Raw genomic sequence first — 24,691 nt, 5'->3', positions numbered from 1 at the left:
CTTTAATTTGTAGTGGGAGGGCATTAAAAATCTTGGTGCCACTGTATAAAACCATCTTTTGCACCATGATCTTTTCCTTTCTTAGATCATAGTGAATATCCAGTTTCCTCCAGGTGTTATAATTATGGTATGAATTATTGGTTTTGAGTTAAGTTGCTATTTTTAGGAACAAAGCACACCAGGGAAGAATATATTGAGTATTTGTGAAGCCTGGAAGGTCTCTAAACAGAATGCTGCATGAGTGCCTAGGATGAACTCCAAATAAAATTCTTATGACATCCTTTTGTGCAGAGAACACTTTTTTTGATGGTGGTTAATATCCCCAGAATGCTATACCATAGGCCATAAACATATAAAAATAGCCAAAGTACTCTGTTTTTATTGTACTCTTCTCCCTAGTGTCACATATGATACTCAAGGCAAATGTTTCAGTGCTTAATCTTTCACACAGATCTTGAATATGGTAGTTCCAGTTCAGTTTGCTCTATATATGCAGACCCAAAATCTTGGAGGAGTCAACCTTTAAATTTTTGTATTCACCCAATTTTAGAATTATTTCATCTGTGACATTAGTATTACAGGAGAAGTGAATGTAATTTGCCTGTTTTAGATTTACTGAAAGACCATTAATGTTAAACCAGTTTATCACTTTTGCAAATGCCTTATTTACTATCTCACCTAATATATTTTGTGAGGGACTATTAATGGATACAGTGATGTTGTTAGCAAACATGGTGACTTTTCCATGTTTTGTATATAGTGGCAAATCATTTATAAACATTAGAAAAAGAGAGAGAGAGAAAATTTGCTGTTTTAGTGAAACATATTCTTATAACTGTCAGCTGTCAATGCTGCATACATCAAGAAGCACAAATTATTATGTCAATAGACATAAGTACTTGTATTTCCCCATAATTACCACCACCACCATCATCATCATTGTATTTGATCTCATAACACATTGGATAAGTTTAAAATGCTATGAAAGTGTTTCTTCCATTACTCACTTTCTTCTTTTATTTTATTGCTAATAGTTTATTATACACATTTTTGAGAAAACATTTTAATTATTCTATTGTATATCAATTCATAATGACATGATTTTCAATACTGGTAGCTTGCTCCAGTACAAAAAATGGAATTGGTAAAATCAAATAATTCTGTTTAAAATTATTGGGGAATGATACATATATTTTATTACCTTTCTTCCTCTTTCCTCTACTGAGGACCTTCAAATAAGTGATTTATGGAATCATATTTTTATTCTGTGCCATTAATTATAAAATTTTCTGTGTGTTAGCATTGTTGCTTACAGCCAGATGTAATATTTTAATTACAAATTCCTCCACAGAAAAACTTCATGTGGAATACTGTAACTGTTCAGTACAACCCTCTTATTGAAGAAGAATGGGATGAGCATTTCAAAGTTACTTGTGAATATGGCTATGACTTCTGGAAAACTGTCACATTCCCCTTTCTTGATGTCGAGTGAGTAAAAATATTTTGTATAAAATAGCAAGTAAATAAAAATTACTTATATTTTATTGTAACAGGTATACATAAATTGAAATTAAAAAGTTTATCATTTTATGAATTATTTGCCAAAAAGTGTTTTGTTAAATTCATCATTTCAGATTTTTAACATTCAGGATATGACATCACTATAGTTTTCTACAAACATTGTTCTTTGATCACAAAATGTAGGACATGACATTAAAATGAGGTAATATTCTAGGAGAAAAGTTTTTAAGCCGTCCATAACTAGTGGTTGTGAAAGAGATTCACAGGCACAGGGTCTTCCAAACCTAGGTACAGAATTATACAGATGGTAGAGGATACTGAGATAAGGAACCAGTGGTTTAAAATGAATGTTTGAGATGGCATGAGGGTTTGAATGAGCAGCACATGTGAGGCACATGTTTTGCAACGAATAACGGCGTGCTGTGTCTGTGTTGATGGTGTTGGTGGTGCTATTTGAAAAACAGTACTCAGTCATCTGTGGTGTGACCACAGTGAAGTTTACCAATGTTTACAATACTTGACTAGTTGTCTAAAATAGAAAATTACTCATTACAAGAATCTTGAGACAGGCATTTAATGTATGTTCCATGTAGTGCCTAGAAAGTGATGCTGGTTCATTCAAGCCAAAGAGATCTCAATAAAGAATTATTCATGTAGTAGATTCTGAGGGGACAGTCTTCATTATGAGGGAGGAGATTCATGTACAAGTATCCACAGCTTGTGGATGAATTGCATACTTTGAAGATTACAGTTGTTCAGTGTGCTGTTGGAACAACAATTGCACCCCAGTTGTTAAAAAAATATGTATAAGTAAAAGAGCCAAATGACTTTGAACCCTGAGTTTAGTTCTGTCAGTGGGCTAAGTTGTAATGCATTTGTTGAGACTGCTGACTAGCACTTTGAACAGCTGCTGTGTGCTAACATTGTTGCTGGAAGCTGTAACTTGTTTATAGAGGGTGTCCATAATTCAAGTTCCAGTTTAAAAATGCAACAGAAAGAAAAGCACTACTCATAATGACATCAAATTTGAACAGCATATTATTGATGCAGGGGAAAACCAGTGGTTTAAAATGAATGTTTGAGATGGCATGAGGGTTTGAATGAGCAGCACATGTGAGGCACATGTTTTGCAACGAATAACGGCGTGCTGTGTCTGTGTTGATGGTGTTGGTGGTGCTATTTGAAAAACAGTACTCAGTCATCTGTGGTGTGACCACAGTGAAGTTTACCAATGTTTACAATACTTGACTAGTTGTCTAAAATAGAAAATTACTCATTACAAGAATCTTGAGACAGGCATTTAATGTATGTTCCATGTAGTGCCTAGAAAGTGATGCTGGTTCATTCAAGCCAAAGAGATCTCAATAAAGAATTATTCATGTAGTAGATTCTGAGGGGACAGTCTTCATTATGAGGGAGGAGATTCATGTACAAGTATCCACAGCTTGTGGATGAATTGCATACTTTGAAGATTACAGTTGTTCAGTGTGCTGTTGGAACAACAATTGCACCCCAGTTGTTAAAAAAATATGTATAAGTAAAAGAGCCAAATGACTTTGAACCCTGAGTTTAGTTCTGTCAGTGGGCTAAGTTGTAATGCATTTGTTGAGACTGCTGACTAGCACTTTGAACAGCTGCTGTGTGCTAACATTGTTGCTGGAAGCTGTAACTTGTTTATAGAGGGTGTCCATAATTCAAGTTCCAGTTTAAAAATGCAACAGAAAGAAAAGCACTACTCATAATGACATCAAATTTGAACAGCATATTATTGATGCAGGGGAAAACCAGTGGTTTAAAATGAATGTTTGAGATGGCATGAGGGTTTGAAAGAGCAGCACATGTGAGGCACATGTTTTGCAACGAATAACGGCGTGCTGTGTCTGTGTTGATGGTGTTGGTGGTGCTATTTGAAAAACAGTACTCAGTCATCTGTGGTGTGACCACAGTGAAGTTTACCAATGTTTACAATACTTGACTAGTTGTCTAAAATAGAAAATTACTCATTACAAGAATCTTGAGACAGGCATTTAATGTATGTTCCATGTAGTGCCTAGAAAGTGATGCTGGTTCATTCAAGCCAAAGAGATCTCAATAAAGAATTATTCATGTAGTAGATTCTGAGGGGACAGTCTTCATTATGAGGGAGGAGATTCATGTACAAGTATCCACAGCTTGTGGATGAATTGCATACTTTGAAGATTACAGTTGTTCAGTGTGCTGTTGGAACAACAATTGCACCCCAGTGGTTAAAAAAATATGTATAAGTAAAAGAGCCAAATGACTTTGAACCCTGAGTTTAGTTCTGTCAGTGGGCTAAGTTGTAATGCATTTGTTGAGACTGCTGACTAGCACTTTGAACAGCTGCTGTGTGCTAACATTGTTGCTGGAAGCTGTAACTTGTTTATAGAGGGTGTCCATAATTCAAGTTCCAGTTTAAAAATGCAACAGAAAGAAAAGCACTACTCATAATGACATCAAATTTGAACAGCATATTATTGATGCAGGGGAAAACCAGTGGTTTAAAATGAATGTTTGAGATGGCATGAGGGTTTGAATGAGCAGCACATGTGAGGCACATGTTTTGCAACGAATAACGGTGTGCTGTGTCTGTGTTGATGGTGTTGGTGGTGCTATTTGAAAAACAGTACTCAGTCATCTGTGGTGTGACCACAGTGAAGTTTACCAATGTTTACAATACTTGACTAGTTGTCTAAAATAGAAAATTACTCATTACAAGAATCTTGAGACAGGCATTTAATGTATGTTCCATGTAGTGCCTAGAAAGTGATGCTGGTTCATTCAAGCCAAAGAGATCTCAATAAAGAATTATTCATGTAGTAGATTCTGAGGGGACAGTCTTCATTATGAGGGAGGAGATTCATGTACAAGTATCCACAGCTTGTGGATGAATTGCATACTTTGAAGATTACAGTTGTTCAGTGTGCTGTTGGAACAACAATTGCACCCCAGTTGTTAAAAAAATATGTATAAGTAAAAGAGCCAAATGACTTTGAACCCTGAGTTTAGTTCTGTCAGTGGGCTAAGTTGTAATGCATTTGTTGAGACTGCTGACTAGCACTTTGAACAGCTGCTGTGTGCTAACATTGTTGCTGGAAGCTGTAACTTGTTTATAGAGGGTGTCCATAATTCAAGTTCCAGTTTAAAAATGCAACAGAAAGAAAAGCACTACTCATAATGACATCAAATTTGAACAGCATATTATTGATGCAGGGGAAAACCAGTGGTTTAAAATGAATGTTTGAGATGGCATGAGGGTTTGAAAGAGCAGCACATGTGAGGCACATGTTTTGCAACGAATAACGGCGTGCTGTGTCTGTGTTGATGGTGTTGGTGGTGCTATTTGAAAAACAGTACTCAGTCATCTGTGGTGTGACCACAGTGAAGTTTACCAATGTTTACAATACTTGACTAGTTGTCTAAAATAGAAAATTACTCATTACAAGAATCTTGAGACAGGCATTTAATGTATGTTCCATGTAGTGCCTAGAAAGTGATGCTGGTTCATTCAAGCCAAAGAGATCTCAATAAAGAATTATTCATGTAGTAGATTCTGAGGGGACAGTCTTCATTATGAGGGAGGAGATTCATGTACAAGTATCCACAGCTTGTGGATGAATTGCATACTTTGAAGATTACAGTTGTTCAGTGTGCTGTTGGAACAACAATTGCACCCCAGTTGTTAAAAAAATATGTATAAGTAAAAGAGCCAAATGACTTTGAACCCTGAGTTTAGTTCTGTCAGTGGGCTAAGTTGTAATGCATTTGTTGAGACTGCTGACTAGCACTTTGAACAGCTGCTGTGTGCTAACATTGTTGCTGGAAGCTGTAACTTGTTTATAGAGGGTGTCCATAATTCAAGTTCCAGTTTAAAAATGCAACAGAAAGAAAAGCACTACTCATAATGACATCAAATTTGAACAGCATATTATTGATGCAGGGGAAAACCAGTGGTTTAAAATGAATGTTTGAGATGGCATGAGGGTTTGAATGAGCAGCACATGTGAGGCACATGTTTTGCAACGAATAACGGCGTGCTGTGTCTGTGTTGATGGTGTTGGTGGTGCTATTTGAAAAACAGTACTCAGTCATCTGTGGTGTGACCACAGTGAAGTTTACCAATGTTTACAATACTTGACTAGTTGTCTAAAATAGAAAATTACTCATTACAAGAATCTTGAGACAGGCATTTAATGTATGTTCCATGTAGTGCCTAGAAAGTGATGCTGGTTCATTCAAGCCAAAGAGATCTCAATAAAGAATTATTCATGTAGTAGATTCTGAGGGGACAGTCTTCATTATGAGGGAGGAGATTCATGTACAAGTATCCACAGCTTGTGGATGAATTGCATACTTTGAAGATTACAGTTGTTCAGTGTGCTGTTGGAACAACAATTGCACCCCAGTTGTTAAAAAAATATGTATAAGTAAAAGAGCCAAATGACTTTGAACCCTGAGTTTAGTTCTGTCAGTGGGCTAAGTTGTAATGCATTTGTTGAGACTGCTGACTAGCACTTTGAACAGCTGCTGTGTGCCAACATTGTTGCTGGAAGCTGTAACTTGTTTATAGAGGGTGTCCATAATTCAAGTTCCAGTTTAAAAATGCAACAGAAAGAAAAGCACTACTCATAATGACATCAAATTTGAACAGCATATTATTGATGCAGGGGAAAACATCACAGAATTAAAAAAAAAATTCACCAGTAGTTGGTGCTTTAAGCTTCTTAATGCAAATGGGGTTGACTATAAATGGCAGATGAATTGCAATACAATGGCTATGGTTTGAGTTGCACATTATACCACCCATATCGTTCAATATGCGTGTCTGCACAGGTTCACCAGTCAACAATTGCACTGTTAGTTAGGTAAGACCATCCACCATGGTGTGATTTTACCACATTGGATGAGAAAAATCAGTTTTCAATGGTCCTGAGACTAAAAACTGCATGAAAAGCAAAATGACATCAGTTTCTAGTTGTTGTGAGATGGCGCAAGACATGTTCAGTATCCTGTCCACAGTTTTCTACAACAGGTTGAAATCAAGAAGCAGCATGTTCCACAACAGAATGGAGTGTCTCAGGGGTCATTTCAGAATGCAATGCACAGTGCGTGCCTTCAGTTCAGCTATGTTCATAATTGGAGCACTAATCACAAAATCTTTCAGATAACCCCACAGCCAGGAGTCACACAGATTAAGATCAGGTGATCTGGGTGGCCAGGCTGTAGGGAAATGAGAGCTGATAATTCTAGCATTTCCATAATGCCTCTGCAGCAGCACTGTGTGGAGGAGTGGCATCTTGCATAAAAATTAACCTACCCACACACGTTATTGAAGGGTTAGAATGATGCTGTTCAAAAGACTGTCCTAGTGTTTACCAGTTACAGCGTAGGTAACAGGATCCACATGACTAATATCCTCAAAAAATATGGCCCTATGATAAATGGTGTTGTCAAATTGCACCACACAGTCACCTTTGCTGAATGAAGTGGTACTGGTTGCTGTGCATGTGGATTTTATATTGCCCATATCTGCAATTTTTCATATTGATATGTCCTTGAAGATGGAGATGGAAATGGGCTTTGTCTGCCCACAGAAAGTTCCATGGCTAATCATTGTCCAATTATGCCCAGATGTGCAATTTTTCATATTGATATGTCCTTGAAGATGGAGATGGTAATGGGCTTTGTCTGCCCACAGAAAGTTCCATGGCTATTCATTGTCCAATTTGATGTGGGCAAGAAACTCAAGGGTGAACATTTGTCTTGCTGACAGGTAAGCAGAAAGTAACCCCTGAACATGGGTGATTTTGTATGCATAGCATTGTAGGATGTTTTGTAGCTTTCTTATGTATCTTGCATACACTTGATTGTCTGGAACTTCTGCGGGGATACTGATGTACAGTCAATGTTCTTGTAAAAAAGATTTCCCAGCAGGGCATGATCACTCATGAAGACAGTCACATTGGGTGTCTCAGACACACACTAAGGAACAGCCAAATGCAAAATTTCTGTTAGTGTGCATATTCTGATGCTTTCAGTGCCATCTACCAGTCAAATGTTTGATAATTTCCTTTTTTTCATGACATTTGCCCCTGCATTAGCAATATGCTGTTCAGATTTGAGTTAATTCAGAACAGCAGTTCTCTTCCTTTAGCATTTTGAAATTGGAACTTTAATTATGGACATCCTGTACCAATAAAAAACTAAATATTAATTTCTGTATGTTAGTTCCTCTAGTATCAGTATCATTTTGTCTCTAAAGATTTGGGACAAACTGACATTTCTTGAACTGAAAGAATGCCAAAGTAATTGAGGGAAGTTTATGGAAGAGATAAATGCTATAGTTTTATGTTGCAACAGGAGAAATACTGAACAACAACTGCAGCAGGAGATACTGGAGAACGGTTTTGGGTGCATTGTCAAAGTTAGTGTCAACAAACTGTGTTGTATGCAAGCAAATATTAGTGAAGAGGGGAACCAATGAATTCTTGTAACATGGGAAGCAGTTCACAGGAAGTAAAGAAAATCGGCAAAAAGAGCAATGGTGGCTGAGCAGGCAAAGTTAGTTAAAAATTTGAGGATTGTTACAATCACTGATGTTCTACCTCCATTTCTATTTCTTCATTTCTCCCACTTTTTGCACTTGATTTTCATGTTTATAATTATGTTTTATTTTAGATTTTGTTATTCAGTTCTTTAATAGAAATTATTACAGTGAAATTAATGTGAAATGTGAATTGCTGCACTATTTATAATATGTCGTAAGGACAATATCTCCAGTATATACATAAGATGGATTAAGCCATAGTGAGTGTCTGTAGAACTTTGGAAAAGGATTGTCCCATATTTCTAACAACCACTGATATCTCCCACTTAATATTATTAAGTTCATTTCATCTTATAATAGGCATCCCACTTGCAGCATTACCTTATTTACCTGTGCTAATTTGCCATCAGTAGTTGCACCTTTGTTGACTGTAGCTTAAAAGTAATTGACAAAAGTGAGCTATTTCAAATGATGTTGTCCACACTAGATTTACCATCCAAAACAATTTAATTTCACTTTGATATTAAATAACCCACTGTTTATGATCAGATAGTTTCATTTACTGTAATTTATGCACAGATAGAGTGTAAGTTACATACTACACTCTGTTGATGTCCTATAATGTGATTGTTAAAGTGCAGTGATGTAACACTGAAGTGACCCAAAAGTTTAAGTGGAGAAAATAAATTGTTAACTCATTCCCTAATTACATTGTCCTTCAAGCATAACCGTCATATCAGTATGAAAAATGATGTTATAATTTAGGAATAATACAGTTCAGAGTCCAAGCCTGTTGTCACAGTAAGCATTATTGAAAATTAACACAGTTAATTAAAGTAATTAAAAGTTCCCAGTCATTAATTAAAAGCAGTCACTGAATAAACTCTCATACACAAATTCTAGATAACTCTGGATACATTTTCAATTTGTATTCTGTACTAAATCACCTCCAGTACATTGTCCAGTAACTTTGGATGCAGATATTATTCATTTCATAACCTTCCACAGACAGACTAAAATGGATTCCAGCAGCCTCTCTCTTATAAGATAAGATGACAATAATTAAAACTACTATCAGTTGTTGTTTTCCACTGTCTTTTTACAAGTTACAGTTAAAGATTTCTGTTTCTGAATAACTGAATAGTGGAATAATGTTTGTTTGGCTGAGGACTTATGGTGAAACAATAACTACTGTTGGGGTATGCTGTTTAGTTTGCCAAAATATGGGATTCTACTTCAGTAACAATGTTTTTGATAAGAATGCTAATTATTCTGAAACTAAATAAGTGTGGAAGTTGCTAACATATTTCCAGCATTAGCTGTATAGATATTATAAATATTTATGTGTTTTTTTTACTTTATCCAAAAGTTAGTGTTTGGGTATATGTTTACTTAAGAACAATGATAATGAAGTTTGAAATAACTAGTATTTGTAATTAGTATGAATTATAATGGTTTTTAGGTAAACTAATCATAGTGATGAGTTCCATTTTTTGAACTGTACATGTGCCATATGTATAACAATGCTACTGAAGATATTTGAAAGAAAAAAAAATCTACGTTGTCATGCAGTCTGTGTTTACTAGATCTGAACAAGCAAGTGAGATAATAATGTGCAGTCACTAGAGATTTAATTGTGTACATTCATGGTTTGGTGATAGATACTTGTGGAACCATTTTTGTGAGACTCTTCCCACTGTTCATCTTGCCAGTGTGTATTTGACCCCATTAGAACAAACATTTTTATTGTGAATATAAAATTTATTTCACATGTGTAAACTGAGCAGTTTGTTATTGTGTGCAATTGCTGCCAAAGGAGTTTATACTTCTTTTTCCTATAATTGTTAGTACTTAGATTAGCAAATGGAAGAGATATTACTTTTTCACATAATTGCAGTGATTAAATCTCATAGCATAATCATACTGAACTCTTTTGACACTGGCATATGGTCCCTAGAAGGTCATGGGGAATGTCAGCAACAACATTATAAAAACAGTTCCAGTAAGTGGCAGTTTCTTCTGATCAAAAAACTTCATACATCTGCAAAACTTAGTAAACATGGGAAGCCTGTAAGCTCAGACATGCTCATTATTCCATATCATGCTACTCATGCACAAAACTCTATCATACCATTGTGTGTAGCTCATCATTTTCTAACAAGGTATCCAATTTGGTTAGACATGGACTAAACTTGTCCATTAGATTAATTACTGGAAGTCTGGTACCTTAACCTACCTGGGCATGGCTTTTAGATAATTTTTCCCTGTGTTTAAACAAGTACCAAGAAAATTCTTCTTTTCTATTCCAAATCCATTACAGAAAATGTTTGAAATAAAGGAACACACGATACCACTCATGAGACCCAGACTGACAAAGAAATATTTTGAAAGTGGCAGTATCATAATAATGTATCCAAGACCAAACATGTCACTGAGAATATAAGGCATAAGCATGTGCATAATGAAAATATTTTGTTCCTTTTTGATAATTTGTTATGAAAAATTAACTACTGATTATAAAATATATTTTTTGCCATTAACATTGAAACTAAAACATAATTGTGTCTGTGAATGTAACAAACTTATTCAGTTCCATGTATATTGTAGGGTTGCAACGGGAAACCCTGTGGTATTCACACTGTCACCACCAGAATGTTACATGGAAATACGCTATGGTTATGGTACTACTGGTAACCGTGTGTCAGGGCCTGTTAGAGTTGGTGACCCTCTTACTCTCATTATCTACATGCGTACGAAGTATGGTAAGTGTATATGAAACAGTTAGCTTTAGTTAAACTCTAGCCAGCATGTTGGAAATTATTGACAGGTGATCCACCTGGTTGCCATCTGCAGAGAAGTTGCTCTTGTTGAGCGTCTATGCACAAATGTCAGTTTCAGGGACAACAACCTTATATAAGCCACCAACAACTCACAACAGACACACTAAAAGCTTTTAGCGAAGTAATGTAATGCACACAATGAAACTATGAGGTAACTGCTGGCAAGAACAACTTATCATTATCTAAATTGCTGTCATTATCTTCTGGCGGCTGAACCAAAATGCATTGGGTTTTTTTGCAAATTATTGCAGAATGCCATGTCTACCTTAAATAATCTCCACTTATATCTATTGTTTTGTGTGTACTTATATCAACAAAACTTTGGAATTTGAAGAATGAAAACATTTTCTCTCTGAACAGGTATTAAATATATTTATTTACGATAGTGATTTTGGCTATTGTGACGGTCTTAAGTAATAACTCACTAGGAAAAGTGTCAACACATATTCATTCCTATTAAGCAGAAATCAGCCTCACCTCAATCATATTTACATATTTCATGTCATATTCATAATAGTACAGGATTACTTGCGATCTGTATTAATGGATGTAGCAGTCCGAGTAATGCCTATGTAACTGACTTCTGCAACAAATTGTGTGCTTCCCTGATATTGAATAATTGTCTTATTTTACTAGATGTATTCAATTACTTAAGAGGGGAGGAAAGGGAGTAAGTTTTACTTTTGTTGCATATAAGCAGATCCTCACTTAAAAGATTGTTCCATTAATTACTGCACTCAATGGAGATGCCATCTTCTTCACAGAATTCAGTATTTTCATTAGATTCATCTAATGATAGCAGCATATTTATACAAAATATTTTTGTTTTCAGATGGTTTTGACATTGTTGTAAATGACTGTTTTGCACACAATGGAGGAACTAAACGGATACAACTGATTGATCAGTATGGGTAAGTTCATACTGCTGTTGCAGAAACTAATTTACATTTGATGTAGGTGAAGCAATTAATACATGTAAAATTATATATAATGGATGACAATTATTCATGTCCTTGCAATGTAGTTTACTCACAGTGCAGGTTTGCTTCACAGATAATTACTGTGAAATGTGTTGCAGTGTCCATCATCACTCAAAGAAAGTACTTATTCTTAAATGTGGTGGAAGTGTTAAAAATTGAAATTATGTTTTTGGAATTCTTTATTACTGTTACATGCTTTACCTTAAAAATGCAAAACAAAATAGATACACTACATGGTTCAAATGAGATCAATTACATTTTTCTGAAGTTCTTTACCAGTTCTATTTCCATAATGAAGTCCTGTACGTTGTATAAATTATCTGCATTTTTAATACATGTCTGCTAAAATAGTATGCACTGGTAAAAGCACAATAACAGTAATACAAGAATAAATGCTTAGTGGATTATTTTTGGAGGGAGGCAACAGAAACTTAAGGAATATCTGTTAAACTCTACATAAACTAAGCAATATAATTTGTTTTTTGTATTGCAGCAGTTTATTGTAGAGCTCCAAAACAACAGCACACCATATAACTGGGAAAAATGTGACTGGAATGGTGCACTGTGAAGGTAGGGGTGACAGGTCAAGAGCATAGATTGCCTCATCCAAAACAGTGTGTCAGAAAGTTAGTTTACCATCTCAGCAGTTGACAATGCCTTGGCTGTAGGAGGAATGGATGTCTGTGTAGAGATGTGCTCTTCTGATAGCTGTTCAATTGTTGCCACACAAAATACATTTTGTGCACACTTCAATATTTCTTTAATTTTTGTGGTGATCTCATGGGCTGTGGTAACTCAGTTCTTCTTCGTTGCACATTTATAGTTGCTGTGAATGTGTCAACCAATGATACAATTGGCTGCCAGGCAGGAACAAGACTTTGGATAGAAATATTGAAGTGTGCACAAAATGTATGTTGTGTGGCAACAACTGAACAGCTATTAGAAAGGCACTTCTCTACACAAACATCCATTGCTCCTTCATGCAATGCATTGTCAATTACTGAGATGGTAAACTAACTTTCTGATCCACCACTTTGAATGAGACCATGTCTTGACCTGTCTCACCTATCTACACAGTGCACCATTCCAATCTGAAAATTTCATTGTGGCACACTTCCACGGCATTTTTTGAGTGTTTGAGATCACAGTAAGAGGGTTGTTTTGCTATCTATTTGACACTTGGAACTCAAGAATATAGCTGTCCTTCAACCTTCTGCTCACTCTGTGAGATGTATTCTTCATATTATTATCCATTTCCACCCATAAAAGTTGGCTGTAGTGCAAGAACCTGGTAAACACAATTGTGTTGCTTGGCAACATGATGTGCTGGCGTTACTCAGTAATGAAGCACACTTTCATCTGTCTGTATACACAAGACATGTACTATCGCCCTCCTCCCAAATGCATTTTACTGTAAGACTCGTGTTCAACATAGCACAGATGCCTAGGATTTTAATAAAGGTAAAAATAAAATTTATAAAATGTTTTAATAAAAATGACGCTGCATCGCAGTATCTAAGATCTATTGTTTATATCAGTTGATAAAGGATCCTTGCGCACTTGAAGGAGAATACTGGAGAGGTATTAAAATTGGTTCACCATCTCAATTATTGGTACAATAGGTGCAAGAGACTTCAACAAAATACACTGTCTATATAGAAAAAAAATCTTTGTAAGAAAATTTAAAATGTTAAAGCACTGAGAGATGTAGACACAGACTCAGACCATTATATAGTTAACTTAAAGATCAGATTTACTCAATTAAATAAAAAGAATGGAAAAACGAATAAACCAAACAGGAACTATGACCCACATCAGTAAATTAATAATGACAAATATCTCAAATAACACAAATCATTCATTTAACAGATGATATAGAAGAAATGGTACCAAGTCTCAAAAAACAAGTTGAGAATCTAACTCTTTTGAACCTATGAAGAAAAATTGCATGGTGTACACCAGACACTGGCAAATTCCATGAAGAAAGACACCAGGTGTGGTTAAAGTTTTAAACACACAAAACAGAAGAAAATGTTATCAACTCCAAAAGCAAAAGGAAAAAATTCACAACAATCAAGAGAGAATTCCACAAAAACATAATAAACTCTGTAGAAGATAATTATCACAAAACCAATCCCAGGAATCACTACAAAATCTTTGGGAAACAATGACAACTGTATGAGCACCCTATGATTATACCATAGTGAAAAATGAAGATACATGAATGGCACACAGTTACAGAGCAAATGGTGAAATCATTGCAAAAGCATTTAGTAAACTTTTCAACTGCAGAGAACCAGACACTCCAACTTTCAAAAAAATGGAAAAAGCAAATAAAGGACAAAAAATTTTAAGGCATGTGGAGAAGGTCAGGTATTTTTTTAAATGTGGAAATATTCAAGTGACGCATTCAGGAACTCCTTGCACATGCCTCTAACAAAAAATTTGAATAACTGATCACTTCGCTAGCATTGACCATGGCCATCATCCACCCTCTACACAAGAAGGGAATAAGGGCAATTCAGACAACCGCATCCAAGATCCTATGGGGAAGAATCAAGGAACAACTAGAACAAAAGTTGGGGAATACAAGAGAGCAGACCATGGAGAACCTGTGCAGAGCAGATTATTAGTTTAAAATTAATTACAACATACTGCAAGAATGGAAAAAGCCCCAGGCCTTCAGTATTAAAAATTCTGTGGAATCTAGGACTTCATCCAAAATTAATTAAACTATTAGAACTTACTCTCAACAACACAAAAGCAAAAGCCAAGTTTAGAAAAGAAATTTCTGAACCATTACTCATAAAAACAGGCTTAAGACAAGGTGCACTGGGCTAGCCCACATGTTGCTATGGTTGTTTCGAGCACACTGCAGAAGTTTCACTGTGAAGCCCTAACACATCCCCCTTACAGTCCTGACCTGCCCCAGATGATTTCTAAAGAAAGACATTTGTGACAGGTGATTTGCTTTGGATGAAGAGGTGTACACCTAGATACAATCATTGTTCTGTAGGCAACTGCAAGCATTTGTCCATGAAGACATTGGCTTTCTTGTCTCTCAGTGGGATTAACCATATTGACAGTTATGGCAATTACTTTTGAAATATTAAACAGTTTACATGCTTTTTTTCCACTTGTCTCATTTACATTTGACTGCCCTTTATATACAAAAACTCTCTTAGTGTAATTTTTGTCCATTGAAGGTGTCCTGTGGATGAAAAACTTATTAGCAGATTTCGAGGAGCATGGAGTGAAACTGGAGTATTTGAAACACAAGTTTTTGCATACATGAAAACTTTTCGTTTCACGGGGTCACCAGCACTGTACATCGAGTGTGATGTGAGAATGTGCCATGGACGCTGTCCGGTAAGTATGTTGAGCCTACTGAAATTATTGTATGAAACTAAATGAGCCACAATTATTCAAGAATTTTGAAATTAACTTAATATAAAAAGTTTTTGCTGGTATTGCAACAGCATAAGTGTTTATGAATTAAAACATATAGAAATAATGTTCACCAGATTTAACATTGGCCGTTTAGTATTGCTTTTTGATATTTTAATTCTTAACACAACATTCAAGTATCTTTTCATAAGAATTTACAGGAACTTAATGTTCACTGAAAATGATAAATCACTTTCCCTTAAAAATTTTCAGATTAGTGCAGTATGCATGTTGACTAGCATGTGTGATATTTTCCAAACCACATAGTTATTGTAAGGGTTGCGCAATGAGGAATTAAAATTAATGAATGCAGTGGCTCTGAATCTTTCAGTACTTGAGGGTCCACCCCAAAAGCTGAGTGGCCAGCATGGTGGAATGCCATGCAAAGGGGTCCAGGTTTGATTCCCAGCTGTCAGAGATTTTCGCTGCTCAGGGACTGGATGTTGTGTTGTCTTCATCATCATATCATTCCCATCGATGCACAAGTCACCAAAATGGCGTCACCTAAGAAGACTTGCACCAGGTGACAGGTCTACCTGACAGGAGGCCCTAGCCACATGACATTTCATTTCTCAGTACTTGAGGGTCCATAGAGTCAGGGAGAATTGCTGGTGATTGACAAAGAGTTAGATGTTTTCAGTTTTAGATACTTATTTTTAGGATTAATTTTGAAAATGATGTGTTGTTGGTGGCTTGATGGTGACCAGCGCCAGACCACAGAACCAAAGGTTGGGGTTCAATCCTCAAGGAGTCTCAGGATTTATTTTCTGTCTCTTAGTGCCTCTCTTACCTCTGGAAATTACTTCATGTGTGAAAAATTCCAAGTTGCACATTACACTGTAAGTCCAGTCTGACTAGCTGGGTAAGTCACTTTAAGGAATGGAGGTAAACATTGGCATACCATCTCCAATAGGACAGCACCTAGTAAAGCATACTAGAATTCAAAGCAAACTTAGGGCTGTGGACAGATTCAGTTTTCAGTATTATTGTCATGATTATGGTCTGAATCTGTAGATTTTACAGCCTTTTGTTGAGAATTAGAAAGCTATTCAATTTTTTTTCTCTGAAAGTTAATTCACACTGAAGGAAGAAGTATTTGGTTTAATATGCTATTGATGTCGAGGTCATTAGGGAAAGAGCACAAGCACAGAATATGTCAAGCATGGGATGAAAATCAGCTGTTCCCCTTTCAAAGGAACCATGCTGGCATTTGCCTGGAGCAATTTAGGGAGATCATGGAAAACTTAAATGTAGATGGCTGGATGTGGATTTGAACCATTGTCCTCACAAATGCGAACCGCGAGTTCTGTGTGATAACCACTGTGCCACCTTGTTCAGCAAGTAATTCACATTCACTATATATATTGCTTTGTGTGTGTTCCCTAACCATCATGAAAGGTAAATATAATGTAAAGTGATGGTATAGTGATGGGGGAACAGCAAAGAGAATAGACGCATTTACAGATCCAGGGTTTGGTTTTCGTGGCATCACAGTTCGTTCATGATGTAGGGTGATTTTCAAAATATGTTTCATCTTTGGCATTTGTGTCTGGGGGAAGGGAGATGAGAGTAATGCCTAAACCCCTCTAGAGTGTTATCCTGTTGTTCAGATGCCTAATTTCACTGTAGATTACACATGTCCACAATTTATCTCCCCCTTGAACCCCCCTCCCCCCCCCCCCTCCCCACCTCCCACCTCCCACCACCCACCTCCCAATCCCTTCCACTCAAATGAAACCTGCCATTATCCTATTTTAACGTTCCACAGATGCCTAGGATTGTAATTAAAACAACAATAACAATAAAGAATATAAAATATTTTAAGACATTAATTTGTTGCTATCAGTACTTAGTACATCATCATAAAATAAGATCAACGAAATTGAAATTCAGATGAATAAATCATTTGAGAAGTGCTTGTCATGAATATTGAGACATATGTATGTCATGAAATTGATTCATTATATACAGTCAAAGTGTGCACTAATCATTATTAATATTTTATTTAGCACTATGATTCTGAATACAGGTCTGCAGTCTGCAGACTGCAGCTGTGGAAACTTGTAAGTGGGGAGATGCTGTTTGTTTCAGTTGTTTCTGCCTGTATTTGGGAGAGACTGGTCTTTCTGTTATTATCTCCATAGTGAAAAATCTTTCCCTCTCTGTCTTGTCTTCCTCAATATCTGTGGGCTCATGAACATGTTGGATTTTTTGTTGACAGCAGGTACAGTCAACCTGTGTATGAGCACCTTTAGCTGGCTGGAATGTTTTCTACAGTCATTCATGTCACAAGCCCATATGCATGGAAAAGCAGTTAAAAAGCAGAATTCTTTGCCATTATCAAGATTCTTGAATGAGATTTTCACTCTGCGGTGGAGTGTGCACTGATATGAAACTGTGTGCCGGACTGAGACTTGAACTCGGGACCAATGCCTTTCACGGGCAAGTGCTCTACCATCTGAGGTACCCAAGCACAACTCACGCCCCATCCTCACAGGAGACGAGGTACTGGCAGAAGTAAAGCTCTGAGGATGGGGTCTGAGTCGTGCTTGGGTAGCTCAGATGGTGGAGCACTTGCCCGAAAAAGGCAAAGGTCCTGAGTTTGAGTCTCAGTCCGGCACACAGTTTTAATCTGCCAGGAAGTTTCATCAAGATTCTTAGTTTTCATCCTAGCAAGTTCTTCATAAGTTAGCTGAAATGTTTATAAATTGTACAAGTAAATTAGTTAATTGTTCTGTGGAGGGAATCATGGCTCCCATCCCCTTCCCCTTGTATCTGCACCTATAAAAATGAAAAGATGAATTTATCTGAGGGTGAAAAAGTGGGGGAAAATATCAAGCTACACAAAACATGGCTGTGAAAGTGTGTGCAATTGATATATTCATACACTCAGCTTCTGAAGAATGACTCAAATTTCACAGCTGGAGATTACCTACATTTCCATTATCACATACACTACTGTTTGAAAAAAGAGTAACATCGAGACTAAGGGATGAAATTTATTCCACCAATTAGGCCAGGGATATGACACTATACAAATGATTAGCATTACAGACCTGTACATGGACTGTGACTGTGGAAATTCAGTATGCAGTAGGACCATGATGTCCTCCAATCAGAGCTGCTAGATGCCATGGCATGGAATCGAAGAGTGTCTAGATATGTTGCTGGGGAACACTCTGCCACATAGTTTGTAGGCACATCCAAAAAGCATCAACTGTGGCCTGAACGAACAAGTTTCCAACCAACCACATTCCAGATGCGTGACGTATGACATGTCAGGCAAACAGACAGGCCAGGGAAGCAGTGGTACTCATCATTGTTCAAAGAAGGCTTGCATATTCCTCATTTATGTGTCGCTCACACTGACACAGGGAAAACAGTGATCAAAGTTTACAAAAGCTTATTGACCAAGAAAAGAAATGTCTGCTTTGACAATAATAATAAAACCACAATTACAGTGCTGCACAATATTGGAACTGCAATACCCATTTGTGTAAGATTTTTGGGATAACTATGCATGTTGTGCCAGCATCACCTTGTATGAGGAGGACACCGATGAAACTGTCCTGAATATTACCAGCATAGGAACAGAAAAGTCTATCCAGCATACAGTCTGATTGCACCAAGGGAAACAACAAAGAATGCTGAATACAGTGGCATCAGTCCCTACGATGGATTTTGATAGTGTCCTGAGGCGACAGGGGGAGCAGCATCTGCCCAGAGGCTAGGAGAGGCACCCGAAGCCAGAAGAACTGACCTGCACAGCTCTGGTGCTGACCTTTATAGCAGCCGGGCAGAATACCCATGGCACTATTTTGTGGTCATGGGTGTGCTGGATGGGAATAGGTCCCGTGGAAGTTGTGGCCTCTTCTAGGGTTGATACTGCTGCCTGGTGTCCGTCCATTACTGTGACAGGGTGAGTTTGTGACGTTGAGGCGTGCAGGTGCCATGTAGGCTGCATGCATGCCCGAGGTGCCTGAAGTGCTGCTGATCACTTTTGCAAAGATATCCAGTATAGAATCCCTTTCCTGCCAGGAAGAGATGTGAGGCTGCAACCCATATCAGTGTCTTCATCTGGTTGCTGAACTTCAGCCAGGGCAGTATCCATGTCCATGTGCATGGCTTCTGGTATCACTGTGATGGAGGCAGGGTTCTGGCCCTGGGTCAGGATTTCCCTGTTCCAGTTAGCTGTCTCATCCTCTGTCATCTGGTCAGGTGAGGCAATGGCTCTGGAACAGAAACCGGAGTGATACCAGTCTTGGGCATAGCAGCACCCAGGCATTTTCAGAGCTGATTGATTTGCTTGCAACAGGTGACACTGTCAGACAAACTAACATCCACCATAGCTCATCCAAAGAGATAGGAGATGGTGGCAAGTAGACATTGTCATTGACACTGAGAGAATTTAAGGGGTCACACAGAGTCTTGAATGGCACAGTGATAGTGCTGAGGGTGCTGAGTAGCTTCAGTGGTAGACAAGGGTGCAGCAGAGAGAGTTGGGATTGGTGAGAACATCCATGTAGTTTCTCCACTGGGGAGGAGCCGTCCTGAGGAGTGGCTTGATAGAAACCCAGGAATAACAAGATGGCATCTTCCAATGGCTTATGCTGATGGAGTTTGCTCATTTGTGTTTTGAATGTCCTGACAGATCTTTCCACTTTGCCATTCAAATCTGACTGAAAGGGCGCTGTTTGGATCTGTTGGATGCCATGTTTTTGCAAAATTGTGTGAACATTGAAGACGTGAATTGAAGTCCATCATCCAGACAATTGTTTTGATAAGTTCTTTAATGGCAAACATATCTGAAAGAGCATGCCCGGTGTGGTCCGAGGATGTGTCTGAAAGTTTTGAGACATAGGGAAATCTGCCCCCAGCATCAACCACAGTAAGCCAGTAGGACCCAAGAAAAGGTCCAGCAAAGCCAATGTGTAGGCAGAACCAAGGTTCCTGGATATTAGGCCAGGGTTAGTAACGTCAGTGGGGACCTCCCTGTTTGCTTTGGCATGTAGGACAGGAGGAGACTAGGGCAGTAATGGCTGTGTCCATGCCCTTCCAATACACATTGTGTGTGTGAGGCATTTAGTCAGGATGATGCCCCAATCTCTTTCATATTGGAGCTGCAATACCAATTCGTGTAAGATTTTTGGAAAAACTGTGCATGTTGTGCCAGCATCACCTTGTATGAGGAGGACACCATGCAATGAGAGGCCATGTCAATGACGCCAGAATCCTTGAATGTTTGGATTGCCAATGCCTTTTCAGTCTGGGGGCCATCCATTCCAGACCATGTTGAGGACTGCCCTAAGTGTGGGATGCTTACTGGTGTGTTGAGAGATGAGTTTTGCATCAAATGGGAGGCAAGTGACAGCCTCAGCTGCCACAGTGTCCAAGTGAAAACACACCTCAGGATTGTCATAAAACTCCTTGTCATTGCCCCCAGGTGGTCAGGATAGCAGGTTTGTTTTGGAATGCTGTGATGAGGTTTGATACCAGATGTCATATATGTAGACAGAAAGAAGGAGGACCCACCACTGAAGGCACTGTGCAGTGCAAGTGGGAATAGTGGCTATAACAATGAATAATGACAAAAGCAGTTTGTGGTCAGTCAGGAGAGTGAATCGACAGCCATAGATGTAATCACGGAACTTCTTTACACTGAAGATGATGCCCAGGGCTTCTTTTTCTATTTGACTGTAATTGCACTGTGGTGAAGACATAGTTTTGGACACAAACACAAATGGCCATTCAGTCACATTGACGATGTGAGAGAGAACACTCCCCAGACCATAATCTGAGGCATCTGCTGTCAGTACCAATGGATCAATGGATATTGTGGATTTTAAGCCATCAAGCATGTGGGATGCAGGAGTGACTGCTTTAGCATTGAGAGTGCCTTGGCACATTCTGGGATCCATTCCCACTTGATATTTTTCTGCAGTAGTTAGTGTAGTGGTTCGACGATGGCAACTGCATGAGGGATAAAATACCTGTAGTCAGTCAGGAGTCTCAGGTGTCCCAGTACAGATATAAACTGAGCTGTATTCATTAGTGGGGGGTAGATGTTGCATGGTGTCAACATATTCTGGTGTAGGATGAATACCCATGGCTATGAAAAAGTATCCAAGGTACATGACTTGAGAGACAAAGAACAGAAACTTGTCTTTGCCAGATATGAGATTTTCCTCTTGTAGCACTGTGAAGAGGTCGTCCAGATTGTCTGCTAACTCCTTGGCATCCTTCCCTGAGACTAGTATGTCATCTAGATAGTTGACTACACCGGGAAGTGGCTGGACCTGTTGCTCCAGGTACCTTGAAATATGGCAGGAGCACTAGCAATTCTGAATGGAAGGTGACTGTATGGGAATAGCCCAAAAGGGATGTTAATAATGAACATTCATTTGGAGGATTTGTCCAAAGGGAGCTGTAAGTAGGCACCTTTAAGCTCACCTTTGGCATATATTTTGTCCCTGCCAGTTGGGTCATCAAAACATCAGTTTAGGAATTGGATACACATTCACAATATATTGGCCATTGACTGTTGACTTAAAACCTCCACAAACTCATAGTGCACCATTTGGTTTTTCCACCAGAACTATGGGCATCACCCATTGACTGTTGCCACCAGAGTGATGATGGCTGTCAGAAGTGAAGTTAGGCTGTGGGAAGAAGGTTTATGCGTGCTGCAAAACCCATAACTCTAGAGGTGTGATGCTCAAAAACAGATGCAAAATTGTTCAGTAGCCATTTCATGTAAGATTTTGTAGTCCCCGAGTGGATGGCAGGTTCTGCAACATGGATCTTCAATCTCAGAGTGAAGAATAAGCCCATCCCCAGAAGGGTGACATGATGCAGTTTGTTTTCTACCAGAATCCGGCTTTGATGGTGCATGATAGATATAATATTTTGGCTCAAAACTGATCTTTGATGTGGATGATATCATTAGTGTAGCTCCATAGATAATGACTGAATGGTTGGAGAGTTGGTGTTCCAAAAGTGGAGTATGTGGTGCAATCAATGATGGTAGCCGAAGATCCTGTATCAATCTGAAAACTGACTTGATGTCCATTGACTTGAAGTGAGAAGTACATGGGACCAATGGTGTGAGACAATGCAGCCTGAACAAAACTTGTGGTTGGTTAGGGAGTGTCATCACCCACTGATTTGTGATTGACTTCATCCCAGCTGTTAACAGTTCACTGACATTTTGTGTGCTGACCCACAGACCTCAGCTTGATGTCCTGTCTTGCTACACCCATTACACTTAACTCACTGGATTCAGCATTGTTGCCGTGGATGGTGTGTGAAACATTGATTACAAGAGGGAAGTTGCTTCGAGCATCAATGATGTCGGTGATCAGCAGGGTTAAGAGGCTGCCTCTGGCTGGATCTTATTTCTGACTCCATGGGTGTTGGGGCTTCATCATGAACACTGTTGGAAGGTCTTGAATAGCAGAGTGATTGTTTGAATGCTCAGATGGTAGGGAACCATGTTTTCAGAAGAGGATTCTCCAATTTGAGTAGTTGTGTATGAAGACTGTCATCTGGTGCATGGACAAGGATCATATCTCTGACCCAAGATGCAGCATACCATTGTTTGCAGTTGTGGTTAGTGCACTGGAAATGGCAATCTCTGGAGAGGCACTGCAGTCGGGCAATCTCTTCTGTATATGTTTGATTGGCTTCTACGTGACAACTGAAAAATTTGTGCCTTGTGGCGGCAACATGGACCTGTGTGTCAAAGTACTCTAAAAGACTGGATGTCAGTTGTTCATAGGGGAACAAATGTTGTTGTGCTTCAGGTTTAACTGCTAGAGGAGTTGGAAAATCCTACGGTTTTGAGGGCAATGAAATACTGCTGTAGCAAAGCAATGTAGTGTGTCCAAGGTTACAACTCCTTGTCAAACTGTTCGAAAGCCAGAGGTGCTTATTGGAGTCTAGAGACCATGGACAAGGGAGCTACCAGGTGATTGGAGAGTTCCACCTAGATGAGGGTACCCGTAGTTACACACTCAAAAAAATAGTTCAACATTTTATTGTAACTGTTGAAGAACAAGTAGCAGATGTTTCAATAACTCTACCTGTTCCATCATGAATAGGCTGTGTGAGAGACATTGTTGAAATGTAAGAGCACTTGATTGGAAGACATGCATCAGCAAACTTTTATCTCGTCGCCAAACTGTCACTCGCTTTGACAGTGGGAAAATAGTGATCAAAGTATACAAAAGCTTATTGACCAAGGAAAGAAAGTCTGCTTTGACAATAATAATAAGATCACAATTACAATATCTCACAGGTGTGAAGACTCGAAAGTACAGTGATTCCAGATTCTGACAAAGTGACACAGCTAGGGTCTTCATAGACAAGTACACTTGTACGGAAATATTCTAAGTCTGATGCAGATGTCATGAATAACACCAGCAGAGGAACAGGAATGTCTATTCTGGGTACAGTCTGACTGCATCAAGGGGAAATAACAAAAAATGCTTAATACAGCAGTGTCAGTCCCTATGATGGACTCAGAGAGCGTCTTAAGACAGTGGGATGAGTAGCAGCCACACAGTGGCTAGGAGAGGCTCTCAAAACTGGAGGAACTAATCTGTGCAGCCCTGGAACCAACCTTTAAAGTGGCCAGTGGTAGAATAACCACAGCATTATTTTCTGGCCACACATGTGACAGACATGAATAGGACCCTTGGAAGTAGTGGCCTCTGCTGGCACTGGTACCACTGCCTGGTATCCATCCATTACTGCGACAGGGGGAGTTCGTGACACTGAGGTGTGCAGGGGCTGCATGAGTGCCTGAGGTGCCCGAAGGGTGGCTGATCACTTTTGCAAAAGATCTTTTGTTTAGCAATCGTCACATGCAGTCAGGTTGTGTCCTACTGAAATATGGCATTTGGAATGATCTGCTGGAGGGGCAGTGCTTCAGGATGTAAAACCTCCCTCATGTAGCAGCCTACCTCATGTAGCAGTACCTGTTCAGATTGCTCTCAAGATGTAGGAGGCAAGATCATGTGTTATAGGCAGTTGCACCCCAAACCATCACACTTGGTGTTTGTCCACTGTGCCACTCAACAATACAATCTGTCCATTGTCTTCACCATGGCGGCATCAAGTGCATATGCAGCCATCATTGTAGCACAAGCTGAAGTGGGACTCATGTGACAACACTACATTTTACAACTCAGCACGCCAGTGTCAACATTCATATGCCCATTACACTCTGCAGCACTTGTGGATTCTGGTAAACGGAAGGCAACACAATGACATGCATGCCACTAGTCCATTCTGCAGAAGATAGTGTTGTACCATTGAGGCAGATATGTCCACATCGA

At 38.6% G+C, this 24,691-nt stretch overlaps 1 protein-coding gene across 1 annotated transcript in view; it reads left to right on the top strand.

Moving 5' to 3' along the window:
- Nucleotides 1-24,691, top strand: part of LOC126297840 (cuticlin-5) — a 260,742-nt gene that overhangs the window by 227,120 nt on the left and 8,931 nt on the right. The window contains exons 7-10 of the mRNA XM_049989092.1: nt 1,352-1,488; nt 10,694-10,848; nt 11,759-11,837; nt 15,113-15,275. Coding sequence (XP_049845049.1) covers nt 1,352-1,488; nt 10,694-10,848; nt 11,759-11,837; nt 15,113-15,275 — 534 coding nt within the window. The remainder of the gene's footprint in view (nt 1-1,351; nt 1,489-10,693; nt 10,849-11,758; nt 11,838-15,112; nt 15,276-24,691) is intronic.

This window comes from Schistocerca gregaria, chromosome X (genome assembly GCF_023897955.1).
Source record: "Schistocerca gregaria isolate iqSchGreg1 chromosome X, iqSchGreg1.2, whole genome shotgun sequence".
Taxonomy (NCBI): Eukaryota; Metazoa; Arthropoda; class Insecta; order Orthoptera; family Acrididae; genus Schistocerca; species Schistocerca gregaria.
The sequence above is the reverse complement of the archived record's forward strand: the minus strand, read 5'-3'. Positions and strand labels throughout refer to the sequence as shown.